General features: G+C 39.9%; 1 protein-coding gene and 5 non-coding genes across 13 annotated transcripts in view; 3 read left to right on the top strand and 3 right to left on the bottom strand.

Annotated features, from left to right (window-relative positions):
* LOC106880030 (uncharacterized protein KIAA0930 homolog) overlaps positions 1 to 15,989 on the bottom strand; it is a 47,143-nt gene extending 31,154 nt beyond the window's left edge. For all 8 annotated transcript variants that reach the window (XR_016238236.1, XM_089341185.1, XM_089341187.1 and 5 more), the window contains exon 1: positions 15,802 to 15,989. Coding sequence is in view for 7 of the 8 variants with exons in the window: in XM_089341185.1 (XP_089197311.1) it covers positions 15,802 to 15,982 (181 nt within the window). In the remaining variant the exon portion in view is untranslated. The remainder of the gene's footprint in view (positions 1 to 15,801) is intronic.
* A 6,372-nt stretch (positions 15,990 to 22,361) lies between these two features.
* Positions 22,362 to 22,433, bottom strand: Trnah-gug (transfer RNA histidin (anticodon GUG)). Its single transcript has one exon. It is a non-coding gene; the product is annotated as a tRNA-His (tRNA).
* Positions 22,434 to 22,988: 555 nt separating this feature from the next.
* Trnah-gug (transfer RNA histidin (anticodon GUG)) lies at positions 22,989 to 23,060 on the bottom strand. The gene has a single exon. It is a non-coding gene; the product is annotated as a tRNA-His (tRNA).
* A 548-nt stretch (positions 23,061 to 23,608) lies between these two features.
* Trnah-gug (transfer RNA histidin (anticodon GUG)) lies at positions 23,609 to 23,680 on the top strand. The gene has a single exon. It is a non-coding gene; the product is annotated as a tRNA-His (tRNA).
* Positions 23,681 to 24,425: 745 nt separating this feature from the next.
* Trnah-gug (transfer RNA histidin (anticodon GUG)) lies at positions 24,426 to 24,497 on the top strand. The gene has a single exon. It is a non-coding gene; the product is annotated as a tRNA-His (tRNA).
* Positions 24,498 to 24,826: 329 nt separating this feature from the next.
* Positions 24,827 to 24,898, top strand: Trnah-gug (transfer RNA histidin (anticodon GUG)). Its single transcript has one exon. It is a non-coding gene; the product is annotated as a tRNA-His (tRNA).
* The last annotated feature ends 464 nt before the right edge of the window (positions 24,899 to 25,362 follow it).

The raw sequence follows: 25,362 nt of genomic DNA, 5'->3' as shown, positions 1-25,362 counted from the left end.
GACATAAACACACCAACATCGGTTGTTAAGCGATGGTGGGTGGGGTGGGGACAAACACAGACACACAAACATATATACATATAAAACATGTCCGGTCACGGTGAAAAAATTGCATGAGAAATGTAAGTGAACTTGCAAAGACAGTAATTAAGTTTGTTTACACTACATATTTACACCGTGTACTTCACTGGCTCGCATAATGGGGAACATGGTAAGTACAAGTAGATTTGATAGGGTTCCAGACAAAGCATAAAGATTTAGCATTTCTACTGGCCATCTCCAGTCCAAATATTCAATATCGGTTTATATCTGAACCAGCCAGATCTGGTCTCTCACACATCTCCAGCATTATCATTCTAAGAATAAACAATTGCATCAACATAATCTCGAAGCTACGAGATAATGCAGGATTAATTCAAAAGAATGCGAAGAAATAAGGATTACATTTGACAGAGTAATCTGAATGTTTAAGGGTTAACAGCCATATCCGACCCAAATATTCTGTTTTATGTTCAAACTGACCAAATCTGGCCTCTCACACCTATCCTACAATGCCATTCTAAGAATAAACAATTACATCATCAAAATCTCAAAGCTATGAGATAATGCATGATTAATTCAAAAGTGAATAAATAGGGATTATATTTGACAGAAATCTGCTATAGTGGTTTAAAAGAATCTGAATGGAAAGGAGTTAACGCTTGCATGCACACGCGCACAGAGACACCATGCACTCGCGCAGATACACACACACTCGCGCACAGACACACGCACTTGTGCACAGAGACACACGCACTCGCGCACAGAGACACATGCACTCGCGCACAGAGACACATGCACTCACACACAGGGAAACACACACTCACACAGAGACACACTCACACACAGAGACACACTCACACACAGAGACACACTCACACACAGAGACACACTCACACACAGAGACACACTCACACACAGAGACACACTCACACACACTCACACAGAGAGACACACACACACACAGAGACACACTCGCACACAGAGACACACTCGCACACAGAGACACACTCGCACACAGAGAGACACTCGCACACAGAGAGACACTCGCACACAGAGAGACACTCGCACACAGAGAGACACTCGCACACAGAGAGACACTCGCACACAGAGAGACACTCGCACACAGAGACACACTCGCACACAGAGAGACACTCGCACACAGAGAGACACTCGCACACAGAGAGACACTCGCACACAGAGAGACACTCGCACACAGAGAGACACTCGCACACAGAGAGACACTCACATGTTCTAATGACCACAACTACTTTAAAATCAACGGATTAAATATCTTCCTTATTCTACACCAGACAAAGGAAGTAGGAGGCTATTCCTCTCCACACAAAACAATATCTCGTTTTGTGGTAATGGCAACAAAACAGGAGTGTTTCCAAATTTGCCTTTATCTCTAAGCTTTCATATTTGAAACAATTAAAATAACACAGCTTTGTTCTAGAATTGCCACACATCTAAATTAACCCATTTCCTTCTTCCATTGTTATTTCTATCTATAAATTACTTCTGTAAAACAAATACACAGTGTAGGTGCAGGCATTGCTGTGTGGTGAAGAAGTTTAGATCCGGGTTTAATCCCTTTAAGTGGAACCTTGGATAAGGATCTTCTTGTAAAGCCATGGGCCAGCCATAGCCTTAGAAGTGGATTTGACAAACAGAAACTGAAAGAAGCCTGTCGTGTGTGTGTGTGTGTACAGATTGTTGATAACAATCTGTTATTACAATAAATGGATTCAAGTGCACAATCTATACGGCGATTGTGTGTAAATACACACATGTACATTATTTATATATATGATTGGCACCCATGCCAACGTCGTCTCCTTCATTGGACACAAAACTCAGCTTGCGAAGACTTATTGGGGCAAGCGAAAGCGAAATCGGGATGGCACCTGTGCCCAGCGTCGCCTTTCTGGCACTTGTAGGACATTCGAGCCAGATCGTTGCCAGTGCCCCTGGACTGGCTCTTGTGCGGGTGGCACATAAAATACACCATTTGAGCATGGCCGTTGCCAGTACCAGTTGACTGGCCCTTGTGCCGGGGCACGTAAAAACATCCACTACACTCTCAGAGTGGTTGGCGTTAGGAAGGGCATCCAGCTGTAGAAACTCTGCCAAATCAGATTGGAGCCTGGTGTAGTCATCTGGTTTCACCAGTCCTCAGTCAAATCGTCCAACCCATGCTAGCATGGAAAGCAGACGTTAACCGATGATGATGATGATGTATATTTCTAATAGTTCCACCATATTCCTGCAGGCCATAGAAGGTCACCGAAATGGTTGGCACCAGAAAGAGTAGCCAGGACCGGCTAGGTCTGCCTTGGCATGGTTTTTATAGCTGGATATCGTTTCTAATGCCAACCATTTCATTTTACATAGGGTACTGGGTCCTTTTTTGTGTGGGACCATTATTAGTGCCATTTATGTGGCACCAGCACCAGTGCTTTTTACATGGCACCTTGTTTTTAGGATTATCAGTTCTGTGGTGGGGAGAGAGAAAGAGAGAAGGGGAAGGGGTAGAGAGAGAGAAGGGGAAGAGAGAGGACAGAGAGAGAAGGGAAGGAGAGAGAGAAGGGAAGATAGAGAGAGAGAGGGGAAGAGAAAGAAGCAGAGAGACAGACAGAAAGGTATTCAGACTGACAGACGGATGGAGAGAGAGAGAGAGAGAGAGAGAAAGAAGGGGGAGAGAGAAGGAGAGAGAGAGAGAGAGAGAAAGAAGGGGGAGAGAGAAGGAGAGAGAGAGAGAGAGAGAGAGAGAGAGAAGAGAGACTGAAGGGGAAGAGAGAAAGAGGCAGAGAGACAGACAGACAGACACAGGTATTCAGACTGACAGACGGATAGGCAGAGAGACAGCGAGACACAGATGTGTAAACCCGTACAAGTTAAAGAGGAAAAGAACCAGACATGGACCTATAAAAAGAGGCGGAGAAAATAATAACGGCAGAGTGTGAGAGGGAATAAATCGAATCCAATCGATAATACAAAAAATCGAATTCCCCATGATTTTGTCTAGCATCTTCTCCACCCCCACCTCCTTGCTACATTAAGCAATCGTTACACAACATCTTCCCACCCCGCCCCCCACTCTCTCTCTTTCCTGGTTTCATAACTTGTTACTCTTCTCTTTGAACATATAAATGGTTTTCAAAAAGACTTGTACGCCTACACACATGCGCAAAGCACACAGATGCCTACACACACACACACAGGCAAGCACACAGATGCCTACACACACACACACAGGCAAGCACACAGATGCCTACACACACACACACACAGGCAAGCACACAGATGCCTACACACACACACACACAGGCAAGCACACAGATGCCTACACACACACACACACACAGGCAAGCACACAGATGCCTACACACACACACACAGGCAAGCACACAGACGCATATACACACACACAGGCAAGCACACAGACGCATATACACACACACAGGCAAGCACACAGACGCATATACACACACACAGGCAAGCACACAGACGCATATACACACACACAGGCAAGCACACAGACGCATATACACACACATGCAAGCACAGACACACACAGATATACACATGACCACACACACCCACCCACAGATATACACATGACCACACACACGCACGCACACACACACCCACAGATATGCACATGACCACACATACACGGATATACACATGACCATCCACACCCACGGATATACACATGACCAAACACACACCCACCCCACCCACAGATATACACATGACCACACATACATACACATAGTAAAAGACGCTCTTCTCTGCAATTATGTGCCGACAAATGCAATTAATAACAGGTGATTTATCTGTAAACATACACACAACCAATACACCCCACCCACCAAGTCCAAACCGTCAAGATACACCATACTCATGTCAAGTAGTCTTTTCAAGCGTTAAAATATATCAGATTCAACGAAATTTGTACTTTCAGTGATGGGTTTAAAAAATTTTTTTTGCTGCTTTTAAACAATTTTTTAATTTTACACACACATGCAGAGGTAATCAAGCACATACAAAAATGTGTGTATGTTAATATATACATACACATATTTTGATAGCTTATATACACATACACACACGCACACATTTTAACATATATACACCAACATACATTTTAATATATATATATAAACAATCTGAGTATATATATATATATATATATATATATATATATATATATATATATACACATTATACATTCACATATGTATATACACTATAATCTATGTATCTTATCTAAACACACTATAATTTAGGCAAATGTATGTATACTTACATACACACACACACACACACACACACAAACGCATGCAATACAAGCCACACAAGATCTGTCTCTTCCCTTAAAAAAAACCCCCCAAAAAAAAAAACCAACAACAAACAAAAAAACTGAAAATTTCTTCACACCCAAACCAAATTTTAGCCCGAATAACAAATATTTGCAATTTCTTCCCTGCATACCTACACAAATATGCCCCACCCGACACAGTTTTGTTTCCTCATAACTCCAAGGAAAAATTGGCATTTTCTAATGAAACTCACTACAAAGTACCTTCCTGGAGGTGTAGATTAAAAATGTTAACAGAATTTGTTGAGATGAAAAAAAAAGAAAAAATACTACTAAAACATGGTGGCCAGCACATACACAGCACGATTGTTTTTTTTTCAGAATTCCAAGTTTCCTTTTATAGGTAAATCTATGATGAATGCCAGTATATGTCCATGAATGACTTTTCACGGTACATTCCAACATAAGCACAATCTACAACATCTAATAGGTATTTATTCCATCGTTCTCTTTTTGATGAGCTGTTAACTGAGGGGGACGTAACCACACCAACATTGGTTGCCAAGCGGAGTGTGTGTGTATGGGGGACAAACAGACACAAAGACACACACACACACACAGTATGTATATATATATATATATATATATTTTACACACATACACAGTATGTATATATATATATTTTACACACACACACACACACACTTTAGCAATGTAACTATTCACATGCTATTGACGATTTCTTTCTTTGGACTTTTCCCTTTCTGCTTTCTGATGAAGAGCTATGCCTTGAAACGTCAACAAATTCCTTTTTTACTGAGTGTTAAACAAATACATTCCTTGTGTACGTCTTTTTGTATATTTTATTGTTTGTTTATTTGAACGGACTATATATATATATATATATATATATATATATATATATATATATATCTATATATATATATATATATATATATCTATATATATATATATATATATATATATATATATATCATCATCATTTTACGTTCATTGTCCATGCTGGCATGGGTTGGAGGATTTGACCAGGGCTGGCAAGCTGAGAGGCTGCACCAGACTCCAGACTGATTCGGCATGGGTTCTATGGTTGGATGCCCTTCCTAACGCCAACCACTCCCAGAGTGTAATGGATGCTTTTATGTGCCACTGACACATGTGCCATTTGTGTGGCGTCAGTATCTGCCGCAACTGTGATTTTACTTGGCTTGATGGGCCCGCCTGCCTGTCTCTATATATATATATATATATATATATATATATATATACACACACACACACACACAAGGGGCTTTGTTTCAGTTTCTGTCTATGAAATCCATTCCCAAGGCTTTGGTTGGGTCTGAGGCTATATCAGAAGACACTTGCCCAAAGTGCTGCATAGTGAGACTGAACCTAGAACCATGTAATTAGGAAGGAAACGTCTTACTACAGAACCACATTATAAAAATATCCATTTTTCTGAAAGTCACGTGAGAAAAAAGTGTTGGGCCCACTTGCATAGGTAGGTCTCCTTCTCACCCCCAGCACTACCCTACAAGATATAGCAGCCAGATCTACCTCTTCCGCAAATACATTTTACTGTTTAAATAATAATAATAATCCTTTCAATTGTAGGTACAAAGCCTGAAATTTGGGGGGAGGGGGTGGGTAAGTCAATCACATCGAACCCAGTACTAAACTAATACTGAATTTATTGACCCCGAAAAAATGAAAGGCAAAGTTGACCCCGGTGGAATTTGAACTCAGAACATAGCGATGGGTGAAATATTGCTAAGCACTTTGTCCAGCGTGCTAACGATTAATAATAACAATAATAATAATGATGTTGATTTCAAATTTTTGCCACAAGGGCAGTTTGGGGGAGGGGATTAAGTCAATAACTAGTACTTAATTTATTGACCCCGAAATTATGACAGGTAAAGTTGACCCCGGCGGAATCTGAATTCCGAACATAGCAATGGGTGAAATATTGCTAAACATTTCGTCCAGCATGCAAACAATTAATAATGATTTTTTTATAATGATAATAATAAAAGGACACATTGAATAATGTACTCCTAGATACACTTATGTTTGTATGAAATACAGAATAGTTACGGCTGAAAGATATACTTTTTTGATGATAGGTCAGCTTGATTGTGGTAAAAAAAAATCTGGAGCTAAGCAACAAAAGAATCCAACAAGTCTGATAAAAAGGTCAGGTGGTGGTGTCCTGCTTGTCCCCCCCCCCACCCACTTTCTAACTGATTAATTAGTGAATAGGCATACAAAGGAATGACAAGCCGATAATTAAAAGACAATAAAATATTAACAAAAATAAAAAAAGCTCTTCCTTTCTCATAAAGTATAATTCACAGATGTCAAATGTAGACAAGATTTTAGTCTTAGATTTGGTCACAGAATGGTCTTCAAGCTAGAAATAGCAGCTAAATCTTGATTAAATAAAACCATACAGTCTATAAGAGGATATTGTCCTGGGCACACTGTGTGTGAATTATTAAAAATAACAAGGATCTTGTTTTCTTCCAACCACAAATCTTAATGTGAAAATTTTCAAAAAATGTACTTTTGATATAGTTATGCATGCTGACGACTATCACAGTTCATCATCATCATCATTTAATGATAGCTTTCCATGCTGGCATGGGTTGGATGGTTTGACAGGATCTGGCTAGGCAAAAGACTGCACCAAACTTCAGTGTCTGTTTTGGCAGAGATTTTACGAGTCGATGATCTTCCTAACACCAACCACCCAACAGAGTGGAAAATTTTGGAAAATTTATAATAAAGAAATCAGAAACATTTAAAGTTAGGTATTTTAAGCCAATGAATTTTAACCCTTTCCTTACCAACCCAGCTGAAACCGGCTCTGAGCACAAATATCTTGTTTTCATAAGTTTTGAATTAAAATCTTCCACCAAACCTTAGTCACAATTTATGTTGCTAATGCTAAATGAATGATAACTCAGTTATTTTACTAAATTCTGTGTTATATTTAGAGTAATTGAAAGAAACACAGAGCATCTTAAAATAAATACAGTAACGAAAGGGTTAAGCCACTGTCCTCAGGGCAAAGTCAAAAATGCATGTTGTCATGACAACTCTGCTTCATTAATTAATTCTAGGGCTGTGTATACTGGAAACATAGGAGACAATGACAAGAGTCAGTGTTTGTTAGAAGAGGCACATGGTTGGAAAGTGGGGACATTTCCACTCAGAAATGTAATTCTATTTATGACAAGTTTTTTAAAGAATTAGGAACTGGTGCAAATGCAGCAGCAGATTAGAAGGCATTTGCAGAGGATTTTTTTTCTTCTGGAAATCATAGACTTTGAATGCATTTGTCAATCAATTCTGCTGAGGACAACTATTTATAGTAACCTGTGGCATGCACACTCGCATATTCCTGAAATACCAGCATTTTGCCTGGCGTGCTAATGATTCAAAAGCTAAATCCTGATATAATTTTGTAATCTTCATCACCTGAAAGGTATTTGTAGAAAATTTTGATATAAAATATAAATTTTTTTGAAGCTATGCGGAAACAAATTCAACTCGTGTGTGAATTATCTGAACACATTTTTCACAATGAATTCTGATGTTATAGTCTACACCATCTGAAAAGTATTAAAGTATTTACTATCTTACTTGTTTCAGTCAGTTGACTGTGGCCATGCTGGAGCACCGCATTTAGTCCAGCAAATCAACTCCAGGACTTATTCTTTGGAAGCCTAGTACTTATGCTATCGCTCTCTTTTGCCGAAACGCTAAGTTACGGGGATGTAAACTCACCACCATTGGTTGTCAAGCGATGTTGGGGGAACAAACACAGACACACACACACATATATGACGGGCTTCTTTCAGTTTCTGTCTACCAAATCCACTCACAAGGCTTTGGTCGGCCCAAGGCTATAGTAGAAGACACTTGCCCAAGGTGCCACGCAATGGGACTGAACCCGGGACCATGTGGTTGGTAAGCAAGCTACTTACACACAGCCACTCCTGCGCCTCGAAAATTTCATTAAAAAATATCTACTTCTCTGGAAGTTATGAGGAAACAAAGTTGGTGGAAGGAGGCACACTTGTTTAGTGTATGCTGTCATGGCTTTTGTCGATAGTTCTACTCACTAAGGTTGACCTAGGGCTAAACAACAATCAAAAGGTTTGGAGTGGCTGTGTGGTAAGTAGCTTGCTTACCAACCACATGGTTCCGGGTTCAGTCCCACTGCGTGACACCTTGGGCAAGTGTCTTCTACTACAGCCTCGCATAAACAAAGCCTTGTGAGTGGATTTGGTAGACGGAAACTGAAAGAAGCCCGTCGTATATATGTATGTATATATGTGTGTGTTTGTGTGTCTGTGTTTGTCCCCCCAGCATCGCTTGACAACCGATGTGTGAGTGAGTGAGCGTGAGTGAGTGAGCGAGCGTGTGTGAGTAATTGAGCGAGCGTGTGAGTGAGTGGGCGCCTTAGTTTGTCCTCCACCGCCACCACTTGATAACCGGTAATGGTGTGTTTACGTCCCCCGTAACTTCGCTGTTCAGCCAAAGGAATCGATAGAATAAGTACTGGGGTCGGTTCGTTCCACAAAAATTGAAGGCGGTGCTCCAGCATGGCCGGAGTCTAATGACTGAAACAGGTAAAAAAAACAAAGATAGGCCTACTCAGTTGACGGATGACTCAGGGTTAAACATTATCACCTCTGGCGGTTGCTCGGCTCGCCAAAAAGAGACCAGAAATCAGCTTTTTCCAAAGAGCGCACTTTAGATGGCGTAGTCCTAGATACACAATGCTTAAACCACACCGACAGCGACACCAGAGATAGGCGACCCGAAAGGCAAAGAAACAACAGCCAAAGGTCAGTAGTGAAATAGACAATGGCCAATTATTTCAGTCATGTGACCAGCCAACAAGCCCCCTAGTTAATACAGCAGCCCTACGGTGAAAGATTCCAGCCGTGATCATTCCATCTGTTTAAAAGACATTAAGGACTTCATTATCCAAAGTCTCCCCCACCGCCTCTTTTTTTTTTTAACTGTTGTGAAGAGAGATTGTCACACCATATAACTGTGTGTGCGTGCACGTACGTCTATGAACATATGCTAATGTGCTCGCTTGGACAACCTCTACAAATATGCAACCTATGTACGCGTGCGCGCGGCGCAAACCCCTGGCTCGTTAGCTCCTGTCAAACCGTCAGACCCATGCCAGCATGGAAAGCGGACGTTAAATGATAAGATTATACATACGTACGTACATTGCATGCATATCTATTGATGTGTGCACGTATATAATTCGCAAGTATAGAAGTATTGTGAGAGCAGATTGCGTACGCGCGCGAGCAAGTGCGACCATTTCGTTCGAATATCTTATATATATATATATATATATATATATATATATATGGTGGTGCACCAGCATGACCGCAGCCACTTGGCTGAAACACATAAATAAATAAATATATATATATATATATATATATATATATATATATATATATATAAATATGCGTACGCATATTTATAATTATGTATGTATCGGCACTAATGCACCAGCATTTTTAGCAACACGTATGTATCTATCGAAATTATATATTTTTCCGTCGAGGGCTTATATGCTCCCAATATTAGACTAATTTCCTTCAGCCAATACACAGTGATCGCTTGTAAGCTTTAAGCTTATCATAATAATTGTTTGCAGAATTGTCACTCGTCACCAATTCTTCATTTAACACACACACACACACACACACACACAATGTGCTTTTTGTGGCTATAAGGGTCTTTGACTATTGTTTCTAGTAATGTACTCTTAGTCACTATTAGAGAGAATTGAATTTTTTTCCTTCGTTATTTTGTGTGTGTGTGTGTGTTTGTGCTAAGCCGGATTCGGAAGATTTTGAAGAAAGGCCACCCCTCCATCACTCTCGTACACGACGCACACACACACAAGAGTTCTGGTACAAACAGCAAACATTCCACGAAATTAATGAGATGACAAGCAATAACAAATTACAAAGGAATGTAGTTACATATAGCAACAAAAGGAAGACGTTTGCCATGGTTACAATAGCAGTAAAGGGCAGTTTTGTTAGGACATGGGTTTCTAACACGGGCAGTATGCGAGAAAGGAGCTGTGTGACGGATGAACACCATCAAAAACACACGAAGCTCTACACTATCCAACAGGTAGCAACAACCTACCTTAAACTTAGTGTGGTTATTACACACTATATATATATATATATATATATAAGTAGGTATGGATGCGCTCTGTGCGCAATTTTACCGTTGAAGTTCCGGCTTTTATTGTAAATCATGTTAAATCCCCTTGTTGTGTCATCACACAGGGTTTTAAGCGGTTTAAGGAGGGCTATAACGAATTATCGACGAGTTCGTCTCCCCAGTTGTCTTATCTATCTAACCAAATAGGTTCGAGTGCAGCCCCCACTGCGTGACACCTCGGGCAAGTGTCTTCTACTATAGCCTCGGGCAGACCGAAGCCTTGTGAGTGGATTTTGTCAGCAGAAACTGAAAGAAGCCAGTCGTGTGTGCGTGTGTGTGTGCCTGTTCCCCCACTACCGCTAGGTAACCGGTGTTGGTGAGGTTACGTCCATGTGACATAGCGGTTCGGCAAGATATCGATAGAATAAGTACGAGGCTTTACAAAAAAAAAAAAGTACTGGGGGTTGAGATTCATTTGACTAAAAATTCAATGCAGTGCCCCAGCATGGGTGCAGTCAGATCGAAACAAGCAAAATATAGTGTGTGTGTGTGTGTGTGTGTGTGTGTGTGTGTGTGTGTGTGTGTGTGTGTGTGTGTGTGTGTGTGTGTGTGTGTGTGTGTGTGTGTGTGTGTGTGTGTGTGTGTGCGTGCGTGCGTGCGTGCGTGCGTGCGTGCGTGCGTGCGTGCGTGCGTGCGTGCGTGCGTGCGTGCGTGCGTGCGTGCGTGCGTGCGTGCGTGCGTGCGTGCGTGCGTGCGTGTGTGTGTGTGTGTGTGTGTGTAGATAGCACGATATGTGACAGTCGTCAGGGATGGTTTTTGCAGCATAAATTAAAAATGAGATTTTCTTTCTTCAGGGTCGTTGTTAGGATAATGATAAAACGAGGCAGAAAAACGGGGGCCAGATTACATCACAGTGAACACGTTTATGCGCATGCATGTGCACCAATGTAGACACACACACATATATAAATTATGTTGCATGTATGTTTATGCATGTCTATATAGTGCACTTGAGCACTGTCAGTATACAATAAGCTAATTATACTTATATAAATATACATGTAAAATAAATTTAAAAAAGACGCCTTCCCCCTCTCCGCATTTCACTCATGTCTTCCAAAGTACTTTTTAATATCGGTCATCTCATGCCGTTAGCTATCTATCTACCTACCTACCTATAATTACTATTCACAACATAGCGCAAATCAGAGGAAATTAGATTAAAAAAATATTGCGAAGCCTTGCTGTGGGTTAAGTAACAATGTAAACACATTCTTTCTATGCTTGGCGTTGTGCAGAGAAAAGCGGTGGTAGGGAGAGAGAGAGCTTTGCTGGCCAACTATTTTACAGTTTGTTGACCATCACTCAACATAGCTTTGTTATATATCTTTTCTCTCTCTCTCTCTCTCACACACACACGTTCACTGTTGGAAAAAAAAAGAAAGAGTGCTCGATACCGTAGTAGAGTTTAATAAATGGGACATGTTATGAATTGTGTGAAGACCCTATGTACCCACAAGCAAAACTGAAAGCAAAAGATTGACTCGACCGAAATAAAATGTATTATACATACATATATGCAAACACACACTATTATATAACATCCCATTTAACAAACCATGCAATGGCCAGACCACCTACACTGTACTTTTAGGGAACTACCATTTATCATTCATACATTTTAAAATTGTGTGTCTATGTGCGTAGATGTTCTTACGCGTGTGTACGCGCGCGAATTTATATTCCTCTGTATGTGTGTGTGTGTGTATACACACAACGACCATTATGAGCATTCCTCAACTGATCTTTTATCGACCTCTTTGTGATTTAAAATCCTGAAACATTGAATTCCACCCTCATCATGCTGTGTCAGTGTTTAAATATATGTCATAATCTGGCCTCATACCAAGTGTTTGCCTGTTCATACCGTTATTCTATTATATATGTGTGTATATATATATGTGTCCGTCTGTACGGGTATCATAATTTCTACATCAAATCCATAATGTTTCAGATACTAGTAATAGGATGAAATTGGGCAAAGAATGGTAGTTTAGGCACAGATTTACGATTAAACATATTCCAGCCACGACCATCTCGTCTTTTTGGCTTGTCAAACGTGTCTTTTTTTATTTTTATTTTGTCTGTTTGGTTCAGACGGTAGAGTTACAACTCAGGAAAATTTGGCTGAAATTTCGAACGGGTCGTGAGACTGCTAGAGGTAACTTGTTGCTGCTGTTTACGCTCAAGTCAGCCCAGATCGCGCAGAACTTTATAATCAGACATACCAAGCGTGACCACTCCGAGTTTATTGAACATCGTATGCAGAGGTTAACTATTGCTGCTGCTTATTTAGTCTCAAGTCAACCCAGATCGCGCAGCACTATAATAAAAAAACGCGCCAACTATGACCATTCCGACTTTTATTAAACGCTGTACCTAGGATTACATTATCCAATGTTAATTGATTGGGGGGAGGGGGTCGGATGCTATTTCTAAGAGGTCGAGGGGCCACTGACATCGACACAATAAACATACATACAAGTGTGTAGATATATACGCACAAGCACGTACACACACCATACATATACACATGCGCACACCATACACAATGTATGCACACAACATATTCGAGTATAAGGCGATCTAGACTATATAATGTGTCCACCCGCTTTGTCTATCTGAAATTTAGTAATATACTTTATTCTTTTATTTTTACGCTCGAGTATAATGTTACCCTTCAAATTTACCAGGATATTTAAATGCATCAAGCATTCCTGTAGCACAGAGTCGGAAATTATCGACTTCATCAGAAACCGTAATTTCTTCAGATATTCGTGCTTTAAGCACCCTCCCTCTCCCCCTTTTTTGCGGGATTATAATGAACGATGCTTAAAACATACACATCCGAAGAAATAGCGGTTTTGGGGCGTAACTAGGTTATACTTCCAACTCTATTCTACAGAAAAAAAACTCCAATACGCTTCAATACGGGATTTATTGGCAATATATACATACGTATACTATATATACACAAACACGTGTGTGTGTCTGTAGACGAGAGTTAGAAAAACAAGGAGCAGAGATAAAGAAAAAAAACCCAAATAGAAGAGAAAATAGACATCTCCCGTGACAAACATTATTACACTAATAAACAACTTCGTGTAATAATGCGATTACACGAGCAGCTAGAAATAGCAGCCAAATTCCTTCAAATTACACCATACCGTCTTAGGAAAACGGATACATTGCATAATATATATATATACACACACACACAAAACCATGGTTTTAGTCATGGTATACGCACTTTTGATCATATGAGCATGCACGATTAGAGATGACCTCGGGTCAAGCAACATAATTAGTGTTTAATAATTTAATCATTGTTAGTTAATAACAAACGGTTTCTCAGTCATAACATGGTTTTTCACATCTATTACAGGTGACAAATAGGGAAAAATGAACTTCCATGTTCTTACTTTACTAAAATCTTCAGGTACGGAAGTGAAATGGAAAATAATGGTTCGTGTATTTTACCAGCTAGGATGACGAGCAGAGATGGGAACTACTAATCCCTATCTTTAAGCATTATTAAATAACAGTAATATTTTCTTTTCGCTAATCACAAGGCGGATTTTTGAGGGTGGAGGCCACAATGAAACGAAAAGTCCTCATATTTTTATTTTACTATTACTGAATATTTCCGTGCTTCAAAACACAATTAGAAAAATGCTGATCCGTTATTTATTTATTAACTGTAATAATTAGTGTTAAAAAGACACATATAAAGGTATAACTATATAAATGTGCCCCCTCGACTTTGTTCTTCATAACTCCCAGAAAGATGGATATTTTTTAATGAAATTTTCTATAAATATTTTCCAGATGGTATAGATTACAATTATATCGGAATTTGTTGTGGAAAAAGAAGAAAAAAAATGGTGAGAATGTACACATCACAATTTCTTTCGAAATTTCAAGTGTCATTTTGTATAACTATGCGATGTGACAGTATGCATGTGTACAAGACCACCAGCTTTTTTTTTCATATTAAATTCCGATATAATTATAATCTATACAATCTAAAAGGTGTTTGTAGAAAATTTCATGAAAAAATATCCATTTTCTTTAAAGTTATGAGGAAACAAGGCCAACTCGTGTGAATCTATTGAAACTCCGCTCCCCATCCACGGAGAAAATAAATTCACAACAAATTCCAATATAATCGGAATCTACCCCACCTGAAGCATACTTGTAGAAAATTTCACTAAAAAATATCCAGTCTTCTGGAAGTTATGCGGAAGCAAAGTCAGCGGGGCACAAATGTGTAGATATGCTTACATAAAAATGTTAATTTACAGATAAAAAAAAGTCATGGAATTGGTGAATAGAATTTGGAAATACGGCTCTAAAATATTGTTACTGTATACAACTAATGCCTCGAAAATATATTATGAATTTAATTTTAAACATTAAGTATTGTTTAATTTGATCTTTGACATGGATTTATGAACCAGGAATCTGTCAAGTTTTTAATTACATTAAAATAAACGCTCGGACAGACACGCACTATTATTTACGTTTAACGATTTAATTTAATTTAAAACAAAAGTTCTTTACGTTAACTTCCAACTGGTTCTGGGAACTATCAAGTCCAGACGGATGGAAGTCAGTCAAAGACAACCGAAAGTTAAGCATCGTCAACTGAGAATCCAGAAAAGCACAACACAACATACTTGATTTGTTTTGACTAAGCACAGACACACCTTCCCTTATTCGTAAAAAAGGGAGACGTTTCGTATGGAATTAATGAAAACTTGGCGTATTTCAAGGACAGAGGATTCGTTTTACTCATTGTCCAACCCCAAATGGAGTGTAATCCAAAAGCCGACCCTAATCAAATTCGAATGAGACGAAAATAAATCACTGTTAAAAGCATACGTGTTAATGTGGGTAGGTTTGCTTTCATTCAACCAAGTACTGAGACTAATTTCGTGAAGAAAAGGGGGTAAGAAAAAGGAAAGACAAAAATCGGACATCACGTGTACTCCAGTATATAACTGGTATTAAATGCACTGCCCCACAACGATGAGAGAAACAAAGACGAGTGTGTATAGGGTAAGAGAAAGCAACAGGGTCGAAAATGTGATGTTTCAATTAAGCAAGCACCTGCTTCTACTTACTGGATATGTTTAAGGCGGGGTACTCCCTCGTTCGTTCTGCTGCTATACTGGTCAGCATACGTTGTAAAGACGTCTGTTCCACACATGTTGGTACGGTTATTTGTTCGCCACTGTCCGAATATTCATCTGAAGCGTCATTATTCGCGTCTTCCTCCACCCTCTCTTCCTCATCGTCAGCCATCTTTGCTGCACCGACCACTCGCGAGGGGGCGCTGCCACCTATGGTTGCAATGTGTGTGTATACTCTTTTCCTGTAGGGGTGCGAGAACATTATTTATATGTATGTGTATATATATTTATATGTGTGTGCAACATGTAAATAGTGCATGCGTATGTGTATATATACATATATAAATAGAGTGTTTGTGTATGTATTACATACGAGTGTCTGCGTATACGTGTGTGTATGTTTATGTCTATATGTCTCTCTCTCTCTCTCTCTCTATATATATATATACATACACACACACACACATATATATATATATATATGTGTGTGTGTGTTGGTGTGTGTGTATATATATATATATATATTTATATATATATATATATATATATATATATATATATATATATATATATATATATTTATTTATATTAGAATATATTACATATATACATATATATTATATTTGTATGTGTGTGTATTTGATAAATATATATAAATGATATTGTGTTCATGTATGTATATTATATGAGTGTCCGTGTGCTGCGTGTATGTTGAGCTGTTTTATTTAAGTATGGTGTGTGCGGCATGTGATAATATTTCTCGTGTTGTGTAATTTACAAAGTACAAGAGTGTTTGTGGTCACCCACCTTTCGAGTTGTGGGTGGTGTTGGTCAGCTGGATTGGTGCCCGGTGCACATTGAAGCCAGCGACCACTTACACATACAAACTAGACAATTAATACTCAAGACATACGCAAGTACACACACACACACAGAGAAACTCATACAAGTGACACTCTCTTACGGATACACATGCACCACACACAAACACACGCAGATGATAGACTCTTATACATACATCTGAGAGACAATCACATACAAACCTAGACAAGTGACACATAACCATACATAGAAATACACGTTCTTCTCTGTCTCAGACGTACACGAGTGACTTAAACATAGAAACGTACATGCTTTCCTCTCTCTCTCTTTCTCTGTCTCTCTTTCACACACACACACACACACTCCACATCCATGTGGTAAGCCACTTTTCTCCAATCGTCTGTTTCTCTTACAATCGTACGCATACATTCAGGAAAGCGATATTCTTTCCACACACAGACATTATTCGAGTGACCCTTACTTTAACACACAATCCACTTCTACTCTTATTCTCTGTTCTACACGCTTATACGCAAATGACTCTTATACTTAAACGATTCTCTTATGCTAAAAGAGACGTACACAAACCATCACCGGACTCTTTATTTCGCTTTCCCCTTTCTATCTCTTTCAGGCACACGCCGGGGACCGTCTCCTACACCCCAGGGATACACCCACGCTATCTTTCACTGTCACACAGACACGCGTTAGTGACCCTCTCTCGCAACCGTTCTTACATACAGGGATAAACACATGTAATCCTGTTGTACAGATCTAGTTAGATTTCTGCCAAACCAATAATTTTCACCAGATTAATTTTTTTTTAAATGCAGTAATAATGTTTTTTTGAATGCTGTTACAATTTCTGTCATCACCATGCAAAAATAACTACATATAAACTAGATTTAAAATAAAATATTCTGGTGAAGATTTCACGAGGTTGGAAGTAATTTAATAAGATCTACAGATGCATAATTTCTTCTTTTTTTTTTACACAGGGAAACATACAATTAATTACTTCTCTTTTTGTACAGAGATGCGAATGTTTCTTACTCAGAAAAAATATACAAATTACCCTTCATCTCTCACCACAAGGACAAGCACAAGCATCCCTTCCTAAACACCCCCACCCTGGGCCAACGCAGGAGTCTACCTGTCCGTTCAAATTGCTAGAAATAGTAGCCAAATCTCCTTGAGATCACATCCTAGCGTCTTAAAAGGAGGAGAACACGTTGGGTAATGTCCTAGATATACAAAAAGATGGGATGGTCATGGTTGGAATGCCTTTGATTGTGAGTAGCTCGATCAGGGATGACTTATGTGCAAACGACAGCATCAGGAACACACACACACACACACACACATATACATACATGCATTCATACACACATTATACATATATACATACATACAAATATACATGCATGCATGCACCTGTTTGTATGCACGTAATTATACATACAGGTGACTTTCTCTTACTCACACGTGCACACGCATGCACTTGCAACTTTATCATCAAAAATAAATACTAAGCGCTTAGGGTACGCTAAAGTCAAAGAGGCTGAGGTTGGGAATGTCGGGGACAAGACGCTATAAGCCATCATCACTCGCTCCTTGAACTTGAAACCGCAAAGCCGTCTCCGCGCACAACCCGTCTCCGCGCACAACCCGTCTCCGCGCACAACCCGTCTTCATTTCCATTACCGTTCCTTACATAGACGTTTACAGGTGATATTCTTTCTATCGCTTCCTTTTTTTTCTTTCTCTCTCTGTCTCACGTACGAACACACACACAGGTGACTCACAAATGTGCTCACAGGTGAGTCTGTCTGTCTCTCTCTCTCTGTTTTCCACCACACACTCACTAATGACTACAAAGATGGTCAGAAGTGAGTCTTTCTCTCCCAGCCGTATGCAGGTGATTCACATGGATACTTAATGGTGATTCGCTCTCTCTCTCTCTCTCTCTCACACACACACACACACACACACACACACACACACACACACACACACACACACTCGCATACACACACACACACACACGTACAGGTGACTCATACATACTCGTATATAACTAATTCTCTCGAACACACACGTGCGCGCGCGCGATTCCGGCACACGACGTTGTAAATACACACACACACACACACACACACACACACACACGCATGCTTACAAACGCACATACGATCACACACACAAACACACACACACACAAACATACTAACACACACATACAAACAAAAATCACAAAACAAAAATCACAAAACATATACACACAAATATAGAAGACTTACCGTAAGACAAGCTTCACCCAGAAGCGAACCCACGGCCCTCACTGGCTGTTTCTGTACTCCAATTATACTAGAAAATTATCTTCTTTCTTGTTTTACCTTCTGTTATCTCGTTCGCTCATTTATTATTATTATTGTTTCTTTTTCTCTCAAAATCCCCGAAAAATATTTACGAAAAATTCAATTCCTCTTCGTCGTTTTCAATGACATTCTCTTGAATAAAAAAAACAGGAGCAACATCGACTAAAAACCGTAACAAAGTTTTCTCGACTTTGCTTTTTGTTTGGTTAAAACTTAATGAACCAAATTAGTTGCGTGAGATGACATGAATTATTTCGAATTCTTTTCTTGCTCTGCTCTGGCTGGCGCCTGAAATACGTGTAATTAATTTTGTAAAACGTCACTTCACACCACACAGGAACGTATCATGTAATAATATAGATGTGTGTCTCTATATGCGTGTGTATGCGTATATACAAATATCTATATATATATATGTGTGTAAACGCATAAAGTCGTCTAACAATTCATAGGTCAGAAAAAAACTGGCACGCGTATATTTGTTAAATAGAGCTCACTCTATTTATATATACTCATATATAAATCAGAGTAATATAGATCTATTTTAGCAGCCGATCATACCAATCGGTTGCGTGCATGATGTTTGGATAACTGTACAGAAGAGCATGTATATTTAGATAGCCGTCCTCTTATCTAAGATCCGGTTATCTAACAGCCGGTACGAAACCAACTGGTGTGATCGGCTGAAATGAATATCTATTCTTTTATTCTTTTACTTGTTTCAGTCATTTGACTGCGGCCATGCAGGAGCACCGCCTTTTAGTCGAACAAATCGACCTCAAAGACTTATTCTTTGTAAGCCTAGTACTTATTCTATTGGCCCTCTTTTGCCGAACCGGTAAGTTTCGGGCACATAAACACACCATCATCGGTTGTCAAGCGATGGCAGGGGGACAAACACAGAGACACACACATAAATATCTACATATATGTGTGTGTGTGTGTGCGTGTGTATATATATGACGAGCTTCTTTCAGTTTCCGTCTACCAAATCCACTCACAAGGCTTTGGTCGGCTCGAGGCTATAGTAGAAGACACTTGCCCAAGGTGCTACGCAGTGGGACTGAAGCCGGAACCATGTGGTTGGGAAGCAAGCTTCTTATCACACAGTCACACCTGCCCCTCCACACAGCCACGTTCTGAAGTCAAATACGATAAAACAAACTCCATTTAAACACTCGGGTTGATACAATCGACTTACGCTCTCCCCCCAAATTGCCGGCCTTGTACATATTGGAAACCAATATTGATCGTAAGCTAAGGAATATGGGAGCGTTAATAAGGTTAAGTTAATTATGATTTTATTCAACATATTCCCCTCTCAGATTCACACATTTATTCCAGCGGTTCTTCAGTTTCTCTAAGCTCTGTAAAAGAACTCGGAAGGTTGGGCTTCCAACTAGGTCTTTCTCGATGCTCTTAAAACCAGGAACTCTTCAGCATTCCCTCGTATATATCAGGTCGAGTAAAAAGTAAGCAACGTTTTGAACCATGAAGAATTTGTACCGGATTTTGGCAGAGTTTTAAATATTTTCAAAACATTTTTTTGAAATTGTCTGATAATAGATAGAGACTTGCCCAAATGCATCAATAAATTAACATTGATATTTTTTTCACTCTCGTTACAATCATCTGAAATGGAACTGTCAAAGCGTCATATTCGAGCAATTTTGCCATTCAACTTCAAAAAAGGACGTAAAGCAGCTGAAACTACTCGCGATATCAACAGAACGTTTGGTGAGGAAATGACCAGTGAGTGGTCAGCTCGAAAATGGTTTAAACGAGTTCGCAGTGGAGACCTGGGCCTTGAGGATCGTGAGCGCAGTGGACGCCCACCTGTCATCGATGACGGTCAATTAATGACCGTCATTGAGAAAGATCTACGTAAAACCACTCCAGAACAGGCAAAAGAACTTCAAGTTAGTCAGAAAACTGCCTGCAGTCATTTGCTTGCGATCGGAAAATCCAAAAAGCTCGACAAATGGGTACCACACAATTTGAATGAAAATCAGAAAATGCACAGATATGAAATATATGTATATATATATGTATGTGTGTGTGTGTGTGTGTGTGTGTGTATTTATAACCACATCGTTGGCGATTTTCTTTTACCTCCTTCTCCTTTTCTATTGGACTTCCCTCTGTTTCTGAAGAAGAGCGTCTGCTCGAAACGTTAAACCATCTTTCTTTCCTTTCCTGACCATCTGCTAATACTTTACATGTACCACGTCCTCGTGTTGTAGTTATATATATATATATATATATATATATATATATATATATATATACACACACGACAGGTTTCTTTCAGTTTCCGTCTACCAAATCTACTCACAAGGTTTTGGTCGGCCCAAGGCTATAGCAGAAGACACTTGCCCAAAGTGCTACGCAGTGGGACTGAAGCCGGAACCATGTTGTTGGGAAGCAAGCTTCTTACCACACAGTCACGATGCACCCACATTCACCTACATTTATACACTCACTCAAATAAAATGGTTTACAATTCACTTTTATTTACATAAACGGATTACTTAACTTTGAACTGTATTTAATCTATGGTACCAGTGCTCACTCACTCACTCACTCACACACACTCTCTCTCTTACACACACACACACACACACACGTATACACACGCATATTGCGTATCTATTGTTCTTATGACGAGCGGTCGTCTGTTAGTTCTAGTTTGTAAACTACGAATATAACGGGTCTCCGTCGTTAGTCTACGATGATTCGGACGTTCGATCGATCGAAGAACCTGCCCCTGAATTAATGTATAAGTGGCTGAGTACTCCACAGTCATGTTGTACCCTTTAAAGCGGTGGCTCCCAAATTGAGCGGCACTGCCCCCTTGTGGGCGTTGCAGAAAGTTGGGGGCGATAATGTTGGTCTGTTTACGTTCGCATAACTTAGCGGTTTGGCAAAATATACCGATAGAATAAGTACCAGGCATTATAAAAAAAAAATCATATGTACTGAGTTTGATAAGTTCCACTAAAATTCTTCAAAGCGGCGCCCCAGCATGGCCGCATTCTAATGACTGGAACAAATAAAGGACATAATGTATAAACAGGTGCACCCTTGCGCTCTCCCTATCCCCACCCCACCGCTTAGTTTCAGAGTTTCACCCGGAAATCCTTCGGTTTTACTTACCTCTGCCTGTTGTCGTTATTGTTGTTGCTGCTACGCTGGCGTTCAATGATAGTTTGGAGAAAAATGGAAGGACTTGTTGAAGGAAGAAAAAGACCGGCAAAGACACAGAAGAGAAGAGGAATCATGTCAGGAGATGGAGTATCACCGAAGAATATTTGATGCAACGTAAAAATGAAAAAGAAATTCGAATTGGACTGTCGTGACCAGGATTCGAACCTGGGTTACCACGGCCACAACGTGGGGTCCTAACCACTAGACGATCACGGCTAATTATCCAGCTGCCCGAAACGTGCCAGATTTATCGGCTTCAATCGGATCTGTTTTGTGACCGACATGTGATATCGTTGAGTGGAGAAACCTGATCAGATGCAGCCATCTTGTAAAGCCAGATATTGGCTATGATGATGATGACGACGACGACAACAACGACGGCGACGACGACGACGATGACAACGAGAACGAGGAAGTTCACTTCATAAGAATGTATTCCCAAGTTCGATCTCAGCGCGCGGCAGTTAGGACATGTGTTTTCTAAATTAGTCTCGGTTAGACCAGCTCGTTGTCAGTGAAATATGGCCGACGGAAATCGTGCGAATGCAATGCCAAATATATCTGTAAGCTTCGACGAATGAAGCTTGCTACCTCAGAATCTAGCGGGACTTCTAGCCAAGACGGATAACATTCTTGAGAAGGTCACAGACCTTTTGTGTGGGGAGGGGTCACAAATGGAATTGCCAAGGGTCGCTATTGTAAAAAGAAATACAGGCAAAAGGAGAAACAGACTTACGAGAAAATAGCAAAAAGAAAAAGGTAATGGTGGACTGCCGTGACCAGGATTCGAACCTGGGTTACCACGGCCACAACGTGGGGTCCTAACCACTAGACGATCACGGCCACTTGTCCACCTGCCAAGGCACTTTCAAATTAACCAACTTCAATCACGTCTGATATCACAGTCATATTATAGTCAAGTGGAGAAACCAGCTTGTTTTTTGAAAACAACAGCTGTTAGTATGATCAAGATGGCGACGACGATAACGATGTTGACGATGACGACGATAATGATGTTGATGATGACTATGATGATAATGTCTTTTAGTGTTCATATGACCCTGTTAGTTAACAAAACACTAATCGCTCCATGTTTTGTTACTAAACCGATTAATGTATTATAAAGCAGGGATCTTTGTGGTTTATCGTTATTGTCAACTCAAGACTGATTCAGAAAACACTTGTCCAGCAGCCGTACACTGGAATCGAACTCGCGAATTTCGTCATTGTCGCCATGGTCATCGTCATCATCAGCATGCTAACATTTATTCTTCCATGTTGATATAAGTTTATCAGGTTTCTTTACCAAATGATATCGCGTCTATCATGAAAAAAAAAAAGATGTAATTGAAGTTGACTAACGTGCCGCTTGTTTACCAGCTGAGCAAATGGCCGTGATCGTCTAGTGGTTAGGACCCCACGTTGTGGCCGTGGTAACCTAGGTTCGAATCCTGGTCACGGCAGTCCAGCTTGTTCTTTCTTTTTTAAATATTTCACTACCTAGGTATGTTCATGAAAGTTTGGTCCTCTTTTCAATAGTATTTCGTGTACAACAGAGGCCTCAGGCTAATCCATTTGTAATCCTTCCCCACCCAAAAAGGTCTTTGACATTGTCAAAAAATAGTATACATCTTGGCCGGTGCACCGCTAGATTTTTAGGAAGAAGTCTTCAGTTTTCGAAGCCTATAGAGATATCGCTACTATTTCCGTCAACTACAGTTTACTGACAACGCATTGGTTAATCCGAGACTAAATCAGAAAACTTACCTTTCCCATCAGCCGCACACTGGAGTCGAACTCAGGAAAACGAATTAGTGAAGCGAACTTCGTCATTGTCGCCATCATCATCACAATCATCAACATCTATTGAGTTGTCCGGAAAGTTCGTGCCGATATATAGTAGCTTACCTTTCGACTTATTTGCCATGAAATCACCTCATTTCTGGGAAGAGGGTATTTTCAAGTTAAAGGAAAGATGGAGACGCATTGTGCAACAAAAGGGTTCATATTTGGTTGATTAAAAATGTAATGGCAAGTATTTATTGACCCTTTTCTTTCCTTTACAAATCGGCACAAACTTTCCGGACAACCCAATATTATTCCAAAATGACATAAGTTGATCAAATTTGCTCACTAAACGATATCACATATCTTGAAGATGCAGTTGAAGTTGACTAATCTGGCACACGCATGGCAGCTGGACAGGTAGCCGTGATCGTCTAGTGGTTAGGACCCCACGCTGTGGCCGTGGTAACCCAGGTTCGAATCCTGGTCACGGCAATCTGCCTTTGTATTCTTTTGTGCGTTTTTCATGATGTCACTTTCACTTTAGTTGGAAACTCCTTAAAAAAAGAACTTTCATTTTTGTCGAAGCGACTTCTATAAATAAAAACAAATTTATAATTATTTGTGTTGGATTTTGAGACTGGCAACAGACAATTAATCGATGAATTTCTTGAAGGACAACTTGCAGGAATGCTAGCAACATAAATAACAAGACAACATAAAAAACCAACAAGAAAAAAAACTCTATCTCACTGAATGTAATTGTCAGCATAGATTAGATTAAATTTCTACAATATGACAAACTATAGTCAGTTGGACAGTTGGCCGTGATCGTCTAGTGGTTAGGACCCCACGTTGTGGCCGTGGTAACCCAGGTTCGAATCCTGGTCACGGCAGTCCAACTTTTACTTTTCGGGATTTTTAATTTTATTGCCTTAATAATAAGGAACGAATTTGGTCCTTGGAGGGTCCGTTTGCGATATATTTCCGTCTCCACTTAATTCCGAAACAACCAGAAATAAACCTACAACTTGTCCAGAGAAACGTTGGATGAAAGCTCAAAGTCCTGAGACTTCGAAGCAGGCCCAGGAGGGAAGAATTGTTAGTTATTTGGAATTGGAATATTACATCCCTTACGGTTAAAAAGCTGGAGTGGAGAGGGCTCAAACGCTACCGGCTAGAAACAGCAGGCGTCCCCTTTACAATTTTCTGTGGTTCTGCTACCGTAGGTTTCGTTAGAGGATTGAAATCCCACTATTCAGGTAATGGTGCTGATTGTATCTGCGCGGGTGGGGGTGGGGTGGGGTGGAGATACTCACAAAACCCCGGCCGCCGGATTGTTGAATGCAGTGGTTCCCAT

Source organism: Octopus bimaculoides, chromosome 24 (assembly GCF_046866305.1).
Source record: "Octopus bimaculoides isolate indiv1 chromosome 24, ASM4686630v1, whole genome shotgun sequence".
Lineage (NCBI taxonomy): Eukaryota > Metazoa > Mollusca > Cephalopoda > Octopoda > Octopodidae > Octopus > Octopus bimaculoides.
Note: the sequence above shows the minus strand (reverse complement) of the source record. Positions and strands in the feature narration are given on the sequence as shown.